Source organism: Urocampus carinirostris, chromosome 1, assembly GCF_059441175.1.
Source record: "Urocampus carinirostris isolate Australia breed hairy pipefish chromosome 1, RoL_Ucar_1.0, whole genome shotgun sequence".
In the NCBI taxonomy this organism is placed as follows: Eukaryota; Metazoa; Chordata; class Actinopteri; order Syngnathiformes; family Syngnathidae; genus Urocampus; species Urocampus carinirostris.
Window position 1 is genome coordinate 52,840,541 of NC_142349.1, and position 16,526 is coordinate 52,857,066.

The 16,526-nt window shown below is 41.0% G+C and overlaps 1 protein-coding gene across 1 annotated transcript in view; it reads right to left on the reverse strand.

Moving 5' to 3' along the window:
- Window positions 1-16,526, reverse strand: part of slco5a1b (solute carrier organic anion transporter family member 5A1b) — a 73,537-nt gene that overhangs the window by 4,549 nt on the left and 52,462 nt on the right. Inside the window, exons 13-18 of the mRNA XM_088345020.1 lie at window positions 11,454-11,601; window positions 8,579-8,652; window positions 8,353-8,430; window positions 8,153-8,272; window positions 7,920-8,086; window positions 55-108 (exon numbers count right to left, since the gene is read on the reverse strand). Coding sequence (XP_088201146.1) covers window positions 55-108; window positions 7,920-8,086; window positions 8,153-8,272; window positions 8,353-8,430; window positions 8,579-8,652; window positions 11,454-11,601 — 641 coding nt within the window. The remainder of the gene's footprint in view (window positions 1-54; window positions 109-7,919; window positions 8,087-8,152; window positions 8,273-8,352; window positions 8,431-8,578; window positions 8,653-11,453; window positions 11,602-16,526) is intronic.

Sequence of the window (16,526 nt, forward strand, 5' to 3'; positions counted from 1 at the left end):
GAAAATCGAGTATATGAAAATCACATGGCAGCGACTGCGGCACCGCCCACTCGCCTGCAGTGCACGATGATGGGGCAGGCGCGGCCACGGTAACACTTGTTCACCTTCCTGCAAAGAAGAAAAAAAATCCCATACTTTAATGTCACGTCATTGTGACTGAATAAAGATTTGAGAAAATCATTATCGAACCGCTTTGGCAGAAAATTTAGCTTATTTTAAGAAAATAGTTTTGAATTTCACATCTCCTTTATCCCCTTTCACACAGAGACACCAGATCCCATATTTATATGACAATGGTGCAAATAATCCAGAACATCTTAAAGTTATAAATGTTTTCAACACCAAAGGGTTAGAGAACTTTCAAGAGTTAAATGTCACCTCTGACACAAATTTAACAAATTTGCCCCTCATGCCATGAGGCTCTTTAACTCCACTCGGGGGAGTAAAAGCCCACATTAAACCCCACCCCCATATTTGCATATTTTTTATTTCTATATCTTTATTTTATTATTTTATTTTATTACAAGGATACTGCTGGAAGTGTGAATTTCCCTACAGGGATGAATAAAGTATCTATCTATTTCTATCTATCTAAATGTTGAGGTTGCTGTAACAATTGAGTAATTTTGGGACAGTAACAAAACAGGGTAAGAAAAATGAGTTTTGAGAGTTAAATTTCATATTTTATGAACCATTGTTACACAGAGACACAGCGTCACTGTATTGTTAATTATTAAATAAAGGATGGTATAACAAATAATTATTCACGATCAGTAATAAATGTTTTCAGCAAAAAAGGGGGGTACAAATGAGTTTTAAGGGTTAAATTTCACACCACCTTTGTCCCATTTCACACAGATACTCAACATACCGTATTAATTTGATGATGGAGTGATTAATCTAGAATATCTTGCGATAAATCATGTCAACGCAAAAGGGTAAGAGAAATACGTGGCAAGAGTTACATTTCACGTCCGCACATCCCCTTTCACGCAGAGACCCAACATTCCGTTTTCATTTGATGATGGTGTGATGCATCTAACATATCTTAAAGTCACAAATATTTTCAACACAAAAAAAAGAAGAATAAGTTTTGAGTGTGAAGGTTTACATCAACCGCTTTCACACAGAGACACAGCATCCCTTAATCATCGAGGATAATACAGCAAATTAATAATTCTCTAACAGTAATAAATGTTTTCAACACAAAAAAGAGTAAGAAAAAAACTGTTTCCAGAGTTAAATTTCACACTTCCTTAATTCATTTTCAAACAGAGATACCGCACCTCACATTTAAATAAGGATATGAGGATAAAATGGATCAAGTGGACTAGGTTGGTCCTTCCTGATATGTACTTTACATACAAAGCAAATAAAAATAGTCTACCTTTTCAAATACTTTTTTCATACCTTTTTACACAAGCAGTATCATGGAGAGTTTGTGCTTTCACACAGCAAAATGATTGACTGTATTTCTGTGTCCGGTAAAACAAGTGGTGGGGTTGCTTTTTACAAAAATGTGAAACTGCAGATTGAAAATTCACACACCTCCACTTGACCCCAAATTCTGGGGCTTTGCTACCTTTCACAAAATGATAAAAGGGGTTTGCTTGAAATTTCACACAGAATCTGGAGGAAAATGGCGGACAATGACATGGACCTCCATCTGTTTCAGCCTAAATGTGTCCCCTTGCAGTTATTTTTTCCCATACCCCCTTCCACACAAGGACCCTCATGCATTTGATAGAACCAGAGGTGGGTAGTAATGAGTTACATTTACTCGGTTGCATTTACTTGAGACATTTTGTACTTCTAGGAGTATTTCTAAATCACTATACTTTTTACATTTATTTGAGTAGATTTGTCAAGAAACTGTACTCTGACTTACGCTACATTGAACCCGTTACTTAAATCCCCTCCACGTCTGTCTCTGCTTAAGGCCCATATATATTGTCAGAGATCTTGTTTATTTCATTTAGATTTGAACAGTGAATCAAATAACCAACAGGCAGCATTCTGAAGCAAGAGTACATTTGCCTACTTTGCCCACCTCTGGATTGAACCCAAGAAGCCAAAATCACGGTGGAGGAAATCCTCTATTATCCCCTAAAAAGGGAGGAGTGTGACGCTCGGTCAAAGGGGCTCAGTCGTGGGAGCGGATGGCAAGCCAAGCATGAGTAAGCAAAAAGAAGCAGAGCCGTCGTTTGGGGTCAGCGAGCACAGCCGGGAGGCAAAAATAGGGGGGTGTTAGTTTTGAGTCGAGGGTTTTTGGGGGCGTTCATGCAGTCCCCCTTGAGATGCAGAATGTCAGTCTCCAATGATCACTTTTGTGACTATGCAACTGGGCTTATATTACTAGCTGCAACATCACAAAAATGACAGCGGCGACCGCTAGTTAGCTGCTAACGGAGAAAAGAGTGTTTTGGGGGTGAGACTTGTTTCCACGGTAACTAGGCTGAACACTCCAATGGCATCATCTACCCTGAAGGCTCATGAATGCTTAAAGTCGATTAAAAAAAAACAATAATTGGTTTGTTTAGAAAATCTGCCAAGAGTAGACTCATAAAAAGTCTGGACAAGAGCTAGATTTTCATGTTCTGTTCAGTTAGTGTTGGTTAGTGTTCCAACATATCCTGTGTTGCCTTGCCTTTATGATTTTGTTCACTTACTGTGTGTGCATAACTCGGGGTCTCATCGTTATGGCCCCCTTTTTTTTGTCCTGTCCAGGTGTGGGAATGTTTCTTGTGATGTCCCACTTTTATGTTTTGTTCAGTTAGAACCGGTTTGTGATCCAACATGTGTCCTCTTTATTTTTATTGAGTTTGGTTGGATTATAATCAGTTGGTATTCCTACATATCCTGCATCTTTTCCTTTCATGTTTTGTTCTGTTAGGTCTTCTTGGTGTTGGTATATATCGTAGTTGTTCAGTCCAACCATGAGCATGTTCCATGCATCCTCTGATTTTGTTTTGTTTATTTAGTACAAATTGGCATTGCCACGTATCGCACATTATCTTTTTCTCATGTTTTGGTTAGTTACAGCTTGACTTCAACTAACATGGCGGCGCGTGTTTACGTTGCGGCTAGTTGCTATCCGGCTATCCTACTATTTACCACTGTCCTCCTGCTTTCCCTTTTGGATACATGCGTGGCCAATAAGACCTACAGCCGGGAGGAGCTCATCCGACTCGGTGGGCGTCTAAATTTCGACTTTTCGGGCACTTTCTATACCACCCATGACATCCCGAATGAGCTCCAAAGTGACTCGGGTTCGCCCTGCTTTCCCGCTCCACCGAAGAAAAAGAAAAATCGAAGACGAAGACGGCGCAAAGACAGAAAACAGAAGCGGGGATGTCGTGCAGGGAAGCGTGTGAAGTTGAAGGAGCAACAACATGAAGATCTGTCTAATCCAACCATCATTTTTTCGTCGATTCTGCGAGTCAACCGACGCCTGAAGCCCAACGCACACGAACGGCGACATCTTGTGACGATCTCTACAAAGACTACAGCTAAGTTAAATGATTCAGCAAAGCTAAAATTTGGTCTTTTAAATGTTAGATCGCTCGCTTCTAAAGCTTTACTTGTAGATAATATTATTCGCGATTATAAACTTAACTGTTTGGTTACGCCCGGATGAGTTTTTACCACTAAATAATGCTACACCACCAGACTACGTTAACAGCCATGTAGCACGTTCTTTGAAAAAAAAAGCTCAAATTTACTCCTTGTACCTCTAATAATCACGAGTCGTTCGAGGCTCTTGTTATGAGGTCCTCTCCATTGTCAATTTATGTAATAACTATCTATCGCGCACCAGGACCATACACAACTTTCTTAGACAAATTTGCTGAACTTTTGTCTAAAACTAGTAACCTATGCAGACAAAATTATAATTATGGGGGACTTTAACATTCATATGAACTCCCTACTCAGTTCACTCACTGTTGCGTTTCAGTCTCTAATTGATGCATTTGGTTTTAATCAACTGGTTGATTTGCCAACCCATAAAGATGGAAACACGCTCGACTTGGTTCTGACTTGAGGAGTTTCAACCTTAAACATGACGGTGTTACCGTGTACTACAGTTTTCTCGGATCATTATTTAGTTACATTTGAGGTGCTAGCTAAATGTAGTACCAAAAAAACTGAAGGGTTCAATGGACGCAAAATAAGCACGGGCACAGTTTCTGAGCTCTCCGATATTCTTCCAGGAGCAGTTGCGTCCTTTCCTTCCTACATAGGCTCTATCGAATCACTCATAAATGAATTCAATGCTACCCTGGCTAGTGCCCTGGATTCAGTAGCGCCCATCCGGCTTAAATCACGACCTAAAAGACGCAAGCCTTGGTTTAATGATGAAACTAGATCCCTTAAACGAGAATGCAGGAAATCTAAAAGAAAATGGCGCGCTACCAAGCTTGAGGTTTTCCATCAAATCTGGTGTGATAGTTTGTTGAAGTATAAAGCGGCCCTGGCCTCTGCAAAATCAGCCTACCTTTCGAAGGTGATTGCGTCACAAAAGAACAATCCCAAGGTCCTTTTCAACACTGTAGCATCGCTTAAAAGGCAACAGACTATCCCAGATAGCTCCACTCATTCTGCCCACGACATAATGGTCTTCTTTACTAAGAAGATCCAAAGCATACAGGAAGAGGTCGCTAAAGACAGTATTAATTCAACACATACTAAAGCACTCAAATCTATAGATGCACGACATGGTGGCTGTCCAGGGATTTTGTCCCGTTTTAGTGAACTGTCACTCGATAATCTTAAACAGATGGTGAATACGGTCAAACCGACGACTTGCCAGTTCGACCCGCTTCCAGGTTCACTTATTAAAGGTCTCTTTGGCGTTCTTGCACCTTCAGTTCTAAATATTTTAAACATATCACTCTCCTCAGGTGTAGTTCCAGCGGCTTTTAAGTCCGCCGTCATTAAACCCACACTGAAACGACCCAACCTTGATCCAGAAAACTTATGTAATTATAGACCTGTGTCAAACCTACCGTTTCTTTCTAAAATACTTGAAAAAGTAGTGGCACAGCAGCTGAATGACTTCATGTCCGAGAACAATCTCTTTGAATCAATGCAATCAGGATTCAGGGCTAACCACTCTACTGAGACAGCTCTGATTAAGGTAACCAATTATCTCCTACGGGCAATGGACTCTGGCGCATCATCACTTTTGCTGCATTTGACACAGTGGACCATAATATCTTGCTAGAACGGTTGGAAAAATGGATTGGTCTCTCAGGAAACGTCCTCTTATGGTTCAGATCCTACCTCTCAGATAGGACACACTGCGTTAAATATGGCGAATTGACATCTGAGCCCTTTAGTGTTACCTGAGGTGTTTCTCAGGGTTCAGTGCTTGGCCCCCTTCTCTTCAGCATTTATATTATATATTTTTTATTTTTTTATTTTTTGCAGTATGATGACTTTGCACCAAATGCAATATTGCACAACCCTTACGATACCAACGGTATCACGACAACACTGTATGTAACATCCCACATGCCGACATTTCTTGTGTAAATACCATGTAAATTCTAACTATAGCCTTATCCCCCTTGTTTTATAACCTTATCTGCTCTGTTCCTTTATCTTCTTGGCTCATACCTCACTGTGAATGTGTAAAACTGGAGTGTCATGCCCAATTTCGTTGTCACAATATGTTAACCCATTTTGTAACAATGACAATAAAGGTATATTCTATATTCTATTCTATATGCTTCCACTAGGTGATATTATTCGCAAGTATAATATCAGTTTCCATTGCTACGCAGATGACACTCAACTCTATCTCCCGATGGAGGAATCTGCCACACTAAACTGTGGAAATTTGGAGGCCTGCCTGACTGAGATAAAAGAGTGGATGTCACTCAATTTCCTGCGTCTTAACTCTGAAAAGACTGAAATGTTAGTTATTGGTCCATCTTAGTCCCGTGACTTATTCTCTAAAACCGCTGTGAACATCGACAATTGGCACATCACACAGAGCGACTCACTTAAATTTTTTTGTGTCATTTTTGACCCCGATCTGTCCTTTCAAACACATGTGAAGAAAATTACTAGAACCGCTTTCTTCCATCTCCGTAACATTGCTAAAATTCGTCCTATACTTTCTCAGTCGGATGCGGAAATCATAATTCACGCGTTTGTTACCTCCCGTCTCGATTACTGTAATGCACTACTTTCCGGTCTTCCGATGACCAGACTCAAGAGTCTTCAGCTGGTACAAAATGCAGCAGCGAGGCTTTTAACGAGGACAAAAAAGTACGATCACATCACCCCAATTTTGGCTAACCTGCATTGGCTCCCTGTTAGCCTAAGATGCGATTTTAAGGTTCTCCTATTACTATACAAAATCATACATGGACTTTCCCCCTCATATCTTTCAGATCTGATTTCCCCCTATGTCCCGGCCCGAAGCCTTCGTTCTGAGAGCGCCGGTCTCCTGGTGATCCCAAGAGCCAAAAAGTGTTCCGCTGGTTCGAGAGCGTTCTCCATCCGGGCACCGGTGTTGTGGAATGCTCTTCCCCCTGAGATCCGATCTGCAACCTCAGTGGAAATGTTTAAATCGAAGCTTAAAACTCACTTCTACTCTATAGCATACGAATAACCTAAACTTATATGTAATAACTTGTGAAGCCCTTTGAGACTATTTGCGATTAAGGGCTATACAAATAAAAATGACTTGACTTGAATGACTTGACTTTCGCTATATTCTGCGTCTTTTACTTTCATGTTTTGTTCATGTAGAACCGTTAGGTAGTACATTTCCCTTCTTTCATGTTTTGTTGAGTGAAAGCTTGTCTGTGTTCCTACATATCCTGCGTCTCTTCATGTTTTGTTGATTTTGATCAAATAAGTGTTCAACATTGGGTAGCAGGGACGCTTAGTCGAGTCTTCTTTTGAGTTACGTTTATGACTCCTGTAGACTCTTGTAAACTTCCTTGTTCTGTTTCTATACAGTATCTGAGAAAGCTGTCCAGAGTCTTGTCCTCAGTGGTACCCTGACAGACCCAAGCGGTTGAATGATCTGTGAACCTTGAACTGAACACAATCCAACACTGATACCTTAACTGTAAATCTATTATTTGCTGAACTCTCACTAATATTGTAACCCCTCGCTACTTCACACTTTGTAATGTGCAGCCTCAGTGCATCATGGAATGAAATATATTCCATGATCCATTATCCCAGATGACGTATTGCTGCAATTGGGAGCCAGTGTGGCTCATTTTTCTCAGGCCTTGCAACTTTTTTTGCCTAAAATGAACTGCACTTGTGCAACTAAGATCCATTATCCCAATCACATACTGCTGTAAGAAGAGATCAGCAGAGGGAACCATTGTCAGTAGGCCTGCCTAAAAAAAAATTCACAGTTGTGGCTGCGTTGCATTATCCCTGGTCAACTATTGCTGAGAGCAATGGCCAGCAGAGCACACATTCTTTCGGTTGGGGCCCCTGAAGCGTGTCATTGTGGCCCACCAAAAATTAACTGCGGTGTTTTGGCTGCAATCAATTATCCCTAGTAGACTAATGGTTGGAGCTGAGGCCGAAAGAGCACATTTTTTTATGTGTGAAGGCTCTTTTTTTCTGTTTATTTGGTTAAAAAAGAATTGCATCCTTTTGGCTCCGATCCATTACCCCCAGTCGACTACTGCTGAAAGCAGGGGCAGAGAGAGCAAATTAATGTCATGCATGGCAGCTCTTTTTACCGTTCTTTTTGTCTAAAGTGAACACGATTGGTCAAGAGCTAACTTGTGTCATGTGTGGTGGCTCGTTTTTTCCGGGTTTTTTTTCTACCTTAAATGAAACACCCCTACAGTATTTTGTGTATAAATCTATTGGAACCTTCAAACTCTAGAGAACCCGTGCAAACTTTTTCAAGGGTTCCAAGGTTTTGGGGTTACCTGCGGAAGTCCAGGAGGGTGCGACTGGTATCGGGCAAGCTCTGGTTGAGCCATGTGAGGAAGTGGAACTGCGTGACGGTTCGAGTCTCATTGGTCTGCATGTTCTTCAGGTAGAAGCTTCGCACCAGGAAGTCGTCGCACCAAATGTGCTCCGACACCAGGTTGACCTGGTAGCGAAGAAGCGGGATTACGTTACCATGGCAACCAGATGCTCAGGATTTCGGAGCGGGTACCTCGTAGATGTGGTAGAGGTTGGATCCCTCGTCGGGCCAGTAGTGGTAGCACTGTTTGACGCCGTTCTCCACCAGTGGCGTTAGCATCACGATCACCACGCAGCCATTCTCCCAAACCATCTGAGAAATATTCATAAAATTCCCTTTTTTCCCCCAAAAAAACACCAAGGGACGTTTTGTGCCCGGCAACCAATCTCGACCTGCCAGAAGTCGGCCACAGTGGAGGGCAGAGGGCCTTGCGTGGCAATGTAGGCAGGGCTACGAGGGTCGTGATCCATCTGCCGGGAAGAAAAATAATTTGCATATATATCGTCAAAGAAGCATTCGATACATTTTATGTGTCTAATTAGGTTCATAAGTCATTTTCGATCTGTTTTCAAATATTTTTTTTTGCTCATTAATATCCAGTGGGTGGGCAGGGCTTACGATTGGGCTAGCGTTGATGTAGTCGGAGTTGCCTTGACTGTTGTCCAGCCGCAAAGTGATGCGGGAATGATCATCTAGGAGAAAAACACAATTAATTGGTCCCTTTTGCCTTCCATTGTAAATCATTAAACATTTAACAAATAGGGCTGTGGTCTGTGCAGCCCTTTGAGACTCATTGTGAATAAAGGCTATACAAGTAAACATGACTTGATTTAGCTGAATGAATGATTGAAATTTTCTCTAAACATTTTATAAATAAATTATGAAAAATATTAATGATTCAACATTTCAAAAATAGTGCCAAATAAATAAATAAATCTAACAGTTTTACAAATATTATTTTTGAAATAAATAATAAATAATTAAATAATAATCATTATATAGATCCATCCGGTGCAGCACGGCGGAGTAGTGGTTATCGCGTGTGCAGACACAGTTCTAAGGTCTTGAGTGCCTACTGTGTGGGTTCAAATCCAGCTACCGGACTTCATGTGCGGAGTTTGTATGTTCTCCCCGTGGGTTTCCTCCGGGCACTTCGGTTTCCTCCCACATTCCAAAGACATGCATTTCAGGTGGATTGGCCGGTCCAAATTGTCCCTAGGTGTGAATGAGTTGTCTGTCCCTGTGTGCCCTGCCATTGGCTGGCAACCAGTTCAGGGTGTCCCCCTGCCCACTAATTTCTGGGATGGGCTCCAGCACCCCCGCGACCCTACTGAGGATAAGCGGTGCAGCTAATGAGATGAGATACATCCATCCATCCATTATCTGCACCGCTTATCCTCAGTAGGGTCGCGGTGATAATTATATATATATATATATATATATATATATATATATATATATAATCTCAATAGCTGCACCGCTTATCCTCAATAGGGTCGTGGGGGTGCTGGAGCCCATCTCAGCAATCATCGGGCAGTGGGCAGGGGACACCCTGAACTGGTTGCCAGCCAATCGCAGGGCACAAGGGGACAGACAACTCACTCGCTCATTCACACCTAGGGACAATTTGGACCGGCCAATTCACCTGAAATGCATGTTTTTGGAATGTGGGAGGAAACCGGAGTGCCTGGAGGAAACCCACGCAAGCACGGGGAGAACATACAAACTCCGCACAGGAAGCCTGGAGCTGGATTTGAACCCACGCAGGAGGTTCCCATGACTTGAACTGTGCCGCACATGTGCTAACCACTGCGCCGCCGTGCTGCCCATAAAAAATAATAATAATAAAAAAAATAAAAAATTATATTATATATATATATATATACACACACACGAATATGAAGTTTTTCACCCGACAGTAGTAGTATGAGCATTATGTTAATTTAGTCGGATCCCTCTGAGATAATCGCCATAAAACGATATTAAAAATGCAAATTTATGGCGGGAAAGAAGTCGGACATATTTAAAAGTTGGATAAAAGTCGGAAAAAAAATCATTATTCCTCTCTCGGACCTTTAGAAAAATGAATTCCTGTAAAAAGATGTACTGCATTATTGAGTTATCGAGCCAATAATTAAAGAACGAAAATGGAAGGACGGTTTCAGCCGAGACTACTTTACTTAAAAAAAGGGTTATCGGTATCGGTCTAAAGAACCAGGATTTTATTGGTGATCTGTATGGGTATGAGAAACAGTTATTGTGCATCCTCTTGAATCATCTTGTAAAAAAAAAAAAAAACAAGGATTTGGTTATTAGTATCGATATAGAAAAAAAAAAAACAGTTATTGCAACTCTAATATTGAGTATTTACTTTTTAAAAAGTATATATATATATATATATATATATATATATATATATATATATGTTTTTTTTTTAAATAAAGATATCCATTATTATTATTATTATTATTATTATTATTATTAGTAGTAGTAGTAGTAGTAGTAGTAGTAGTAGTAGTAGTAGTAGTAGTAGTAGTAGTATACAAAATCATGCATTGACTTGCTCCCTCATATCTTTCAGATTTAATTTCCCCCTAGTTTCGGTCCAGAGCCTTCGCTCAGAAAACGCTGGTCTACTAGTGATCCCAAGAGCCAAAAAGAGATCCGCAGGTTCGAGAGTGTTCTCCATCCAGGCCACGGTGCTGTGGAATGCTCTTCCCCCTGAGATTCGATCTGCAACCTCAGTGGAACTGTTTAAATCTAGCCTTAGGACACACTTCTATTCTATAGCATATGAATAACCTATACTTTATGTTGACAATATCTGTAGATTATTTGTTATTGCAACATTCATTGCAGCCTGGTCATCCTGGATGACCTCATGTGCGGTCCCTTCTCAAGGTTTCTTCATTTTCCTCATGTCGAGGTTTTTGAGTTTTTCCTTGCCCTTGTGTATGTTTTAGATAAGGGGATGGTGTAATAATAGTCTGTAGTTAACAATAATCTGTGGTCTGTGCAGCCCTTTGAGAATCCTTGTGATTAAGGGCTATACAAATAAACATGACTTGAATTGACTCGACTACTGGTCTACAGAAGTAGTAATAGTTTTATAATAGTAATAGTAATATTACAGATTATTGGTATTGATAGGAAGACACAGTTAACTTGTGCTTCTATTTTGAGTGTTTTATTGAACAATCACTGCACAAAATATATAATCAAAGGTTACTGTATGAGGGATTGATGTACAAATAACAAACAAAATGTTTTGTTTTACTGATGACTACCAATATCAATACAGCTATCAGATTTATATTTTCAGGTATTGGTACTTGGGACGGTGACTGATATCAATATTGTGGCACTTAATTGCAAAATTAAGAATAATACGATTAAATATTCATGAACTTCAGTTAATGTTGTGACATTCTAAGGAAAATTTTAATAGCCAAGCCAGATTTTTGTGTTAAGAAATTTTTGGGCGGGGACATACAGGCCACCACAGCAAGAGATCGGTTCTTCTTGGCGTTGCCGTCCTTGAGGCCGACTGTGCAGGCGTTGGGCTCAGCCTGGTAAGCGCACAAGGCCTCCCACTCCTTCTCCAGACGGTTCTTGTTCTTCAGGTGGTCCTCCATGTACGACTGCGGGGAATAGAGAATGGTCAAGAGAAGCTTTTAAAAGTCGACGGTGGTGTACAGTAGGTTGAATGACTTAGTAACTCAGTGTTTCTCAAATAGTGGGGGGCGCCTCAGTGGGGATGGACAAAAGGCTCCATCAGTGGGGGCCCTTTTTTTTAAACCGTTCTTGAGTGTAATTGGGCCTACACTACGTTAGGGGGAAGTTAAACTCTCCATCGCAGAGTGGAATCTCAGTGGCAAAGAAGTTGAATTCAATGAGCTTAGCACAGAGTGTAAAGAGTATCAGACCCTAAAGTTACATTATGAAAAGCATGAATTATTTAACAGGGATGAAAAAACAGGCGAAGAGGGACATAGATAAAGAAACACGCGTAACTATGGACGAGGACAATACCTGTGTTCTTACTGTTTCTAAAAATGTTGGTAATGGCGAGCAGGGACCAAAATAGATCAAGCTTTAACTTAAAAGACATTACACTCTAATATTGATGATGAGTCACATTCGTTTTTTCTGTTGTTTTTTTGTTTGTATGTTGTTGGCAAGAGGTTTTCTTAAGATTTTTTTTAAACGCTGTTATTTTTACCTCCTTTTATCCACACATTTCAATTTAGTATATCTTTAAAGTAGATTTTTCCACATCTAAATGTTTTTTGAGTGACGTTAGATTGATTGAACATCGTTCATTCCAACCCAGTTAGACATGCATTTCTATAACATACCATGTTATTACTATGTTGTTACTACAATATTAGTATGTTATTACCAGGTTAATTATTGGAAGAAGGGTTAAATAGAGTCAATCAAACACACAAAAAAACATTTTACTAGAAATTAACAATGGCCCAGCACTGGTAAGTTATTTTGAAAACAGGTCCGCGGGCACCTCAACAGTCCTTAGGAGGCACCAAGTTATCGGATCCCATCACTTAAAAGGATAGTGTGTGTATTATTTGACAACAAAATGTTGCCTTGTTCTGCAGTGTAACAGAAAACACGTGCTAAAAACACAAGGAAAAATACAAACTACAGAGATTCAAAGAGATCATAAAGCACAATTTATCTTCTAATTTTTGCCCAGATAAGAAAGGTTTATGGCTCATGTATTGTAAAATAAATGTGAATTTCTCTACTTATTATTAGTATCACAAGTATTTTTTAAAAAACATGAAAGTTTTTCAAATGATTTATTTAACCACTAGGAAGTGTCATGATTACTGATGTGAGGCACCTGAGTCAGCTCCTTTGGCGCCAACTGCCTTGGACGCTGATTGGCTGCTTACCTCTTTTTAAACCCCCGTCTTCCTGTCACCCGGGGTCAGTCCGTCTGCGAACCTCAGCCCCACGCTAGGCAAGCACTTTTCGACCCTGACTCAATCATGTCCTGATTTCTGTTTGATTCCCGGCGCCGACCTCTTTTCTGAACTCGATTACATTTCTGCTCTACCGTCCCGGCCATCGACCTGTTCTCCCCCCCGCTCTCGACACTGCCTTCGCTCGCCACGGAAGTGCCACTTCCGCGTTCCGAGCGACCTGCTACCCGTGACCGACGATCACTGGATTGTGGGTGCAAGCCCTTTCCTCCTTCTAAATAAAGCTGTGAAAAACGAACGCAAGTGGGTACCGTCTTCGTTTCTGGTCCCTGACAGGAGGCCCTAAATAATACAAACTGTCCCTTTATTGTGTGTGTTTCGAACAAATCAGTAATTGTACTGTCAAATGAACGAACCTCGGATTAATAAAGTGCAGAAAAATGTTTATAATTAAAACAATTAAATTGAGTCTTATCGTCTCTTACTCATGGGAATATATCCAAACAGACATGGTGCACCCTTTTGGTAAACGAGATGATCACATTCGGTCCCTCAGTTCCCCCGCCTCTTTTTCGAAACAAGATCAGAGTGGATAATAAATAGCAAACATTTCAGAGTGTTGGAGTATTATAGTCTGTTACTTTTTTCCTGATTTCACCATGATTCTTATCATCGCTTATGAAAAAGACTTTGCCTCCTAATGGCGCACACCTTATCCAATCTTTTACCATACGCCCCTAAAAAAATCATCTGACACCCGCCCACAGCCACTCTAGCGGTGGAGTAATCGGGTTTGGTGGCGGGCTAAAGAGATTAGCGCAATCCAATCAGAAGGTGCCGAGACGGCCATGTGTCGTCCAAACACTCACTAATCCCCATGGGGGGGAGGAGCTTAGACGCAATAACACGCAATAAGACGCAATAAGATGCTAGCGCTTTTGTCAGATCGAAGCCTGACAAATACTTTTACCCTTTCAGGCCACATCACGTTTTTATTTTGTGTCCTAAAAATATACAAACTACAATAAATTAATAAAATCCACCAAACAATCAGGTTGAAGATTTGTTAATACCGCACTTAATTTGAGTTGAAAATGAAAATCACAGTTTTAATATCTACAATTCACCGTTCATACATCACTTAATCGCCAGGGTCGCCAGGGAGCCACTGAGGACGCAACTCTGGAGACCTTTCTCTACTGCTGACAGCTCCTGGCCTGCTTTTGGGTCACGGCAAAGTTGGCACCAGTCCATTCCTTAATGTTGTGGGCCCAGTTCTTCTTTTGCCCTATAAGACTATACCTTTGAGAATGATCTTTGTCAGTCCTGATGATCTAGTGACGTGACCATTCCACAGTTTTCGTTTGAGCACAGTTGACATCAGTTCTTCGAATGTGCCCTCTTTGATGGTGTTACACACGTTTCGTTTGTGACATGGGCTAGGTCGCTGATGCCTAGAAGATTTCTGTAGCATCGCATCTTAATGGCCTAGATTTTCTTTTCCATTTTTGCAGTGAGAGTCCATGTCTCGCAAGCATAGAGGAAGAGGGAAGTAACCAGCGCTTGCATGAGTTTGCTCTTTAAATCACTGCTATGTTCTTGTCCCTCCAGGTGGGTTTGAGTCTGGAAGTGCAGCTGTGGTTTGAGTCTGGAAGTGCAGCTGTGGTTTGAGCTATAATGACCATAATTTCTGGTACTGACCCTTTTTTTGATTTGACAGCTCTAAGTTATATACATTTGGTGACAGGTTTTCGCTCTCTATGGTTGATGGTGATGTTTGTGGTGATACCTTGGGGGTTGTTGGTGATTACTTAGTATTTCTCAGGGCTGATTTCCATCTCATACTGATTTTACGCTTTGCCTAGGCAATTTTAACCTTCAGCCGATTGGCTAACATGAGTGGCTACAGAAGGAAAGAGTGGAAAAAGTGGAAGATGCCTGAATCACAGGACACAGCATGAGCACCTGTAATGGGCGAGTGACACTGATGAATGAGACAGGAACATCTAACAGTAACAATAGTGGCCAGAGAAGGAAACAGTGGAATACAACCATTAAAGTTGACAAGCCACAAATGGCTAAATCATGAGACTCAGCTGTGGAAGGCGAGTGACACTGTAGCGTGAAGTAAAATTTATATACACGTAGCCAACAACAAAAATGGGTAGCAACGATTTATAGCCTGCAGCTGTGTTAGCAAATGGCTAACATAAGTGGATAGAGAGGTAAATAGTGGAAAAAAGTAAAAGGTGCCTAAATCACAGAATTTGGCGACTTTTATTTGCATGAGCAGCTGTTGAAAGTGAGAAAAGAACTACACAGGAGCAGCGAACAATAACAGTAGTGGCTAGCATCGAGCCATAGACCTGCAACCAAGTAGAAGAGATGGGTGGCCAGAGAAGGAAAGCTGCCTGAATAATGGGACTTCCGGCTTTAAACTATGGTAGGGGAATCAAACTCTAAGACAAAGCAGGACCCACCAAAAATAACAATAGCTGTTAGCAGCGAGCCACAGGCTGCAGCCAAATGGCTAGCTCAAGTGGCTAGAGAAGGAAACAGAGGAAGAAACTGAAGATGTCTTAATCATGGAATTTCGCAATGTTTGCTTGCAGGAAAAGGCATGGAAGGTGAGTGACACTAAATGACAAAGCAGGGGCAGCTAACAATAACAGCTGGCAGCGAGACAGCCTGCAGTCAAGTGGCTAACAAAAGTGGTTACAGATGGAAACAGTGGAAAAAACACAAATATATAATAGACAGTGGAGTTTTAAAGTGCAATAAGAAATACATTTACATTAAGTTTGTTGTATGCTACATTTATAGGAGGTCGCCAAGACAATTTATCCAATTTTTGTCAATTTCTGTCTTGTGGACTACCTGATGACCAATCGCCCCCATTGCCATCTTCGGTTTCCTTGACCGGGTGACCGATCTTGTCGCAGCTGGCCGAGCGCGAAACAAAAGCTCTAAATAAAGAGGCTGGGGCTAATCTACGCCGGACTATAATCTCCGACACTCGCCCTGGTGGCGACAAAGGACAAGATAATGTGCTTTATAGAGAGAGTTTGTTAATCCTCTTAAAACACAGGCAGGGGGGGGGATTCTCACCCATGGGATCCGGTAAAACATTAACATAAGATAAGACGCTTCAAATTAAAAAACCCGACATGGAAGTCGGTGGCTTGGGAGGAGGGGGTGGCTCTTGGAGCTGCACCTGGTTTGGAGGAAAACGTGACCAAACACAGAAAAACACATTTTTCGGGCTTGATCTTTTCCATTAAGGAAGGCGAGTGCAGTGAGTAAATGAGGGGGTAGGTTATAACCGCAACTATCATTTCTGGTCAATTTGAATAATTATAGTAGATCTCGGGATGCAACAATAATCCATTCTGAGGTTGGGATCGCAAATTGAATCTGCAGTAAAGTGGGAACAGATACCCATGCTAATTAGCTAATGCTTTCCGAACCCCTGTTATCACTAATAAAAACATTAAAATAACAAAATAGTATAGAGTAAGTAAAACGTATGCGTAATATACAGGTATATGATTAAATAACAAATTAATATACATGTAAAAAAAAAATTACATTGGATTTACATCTGGTATGACGTGACA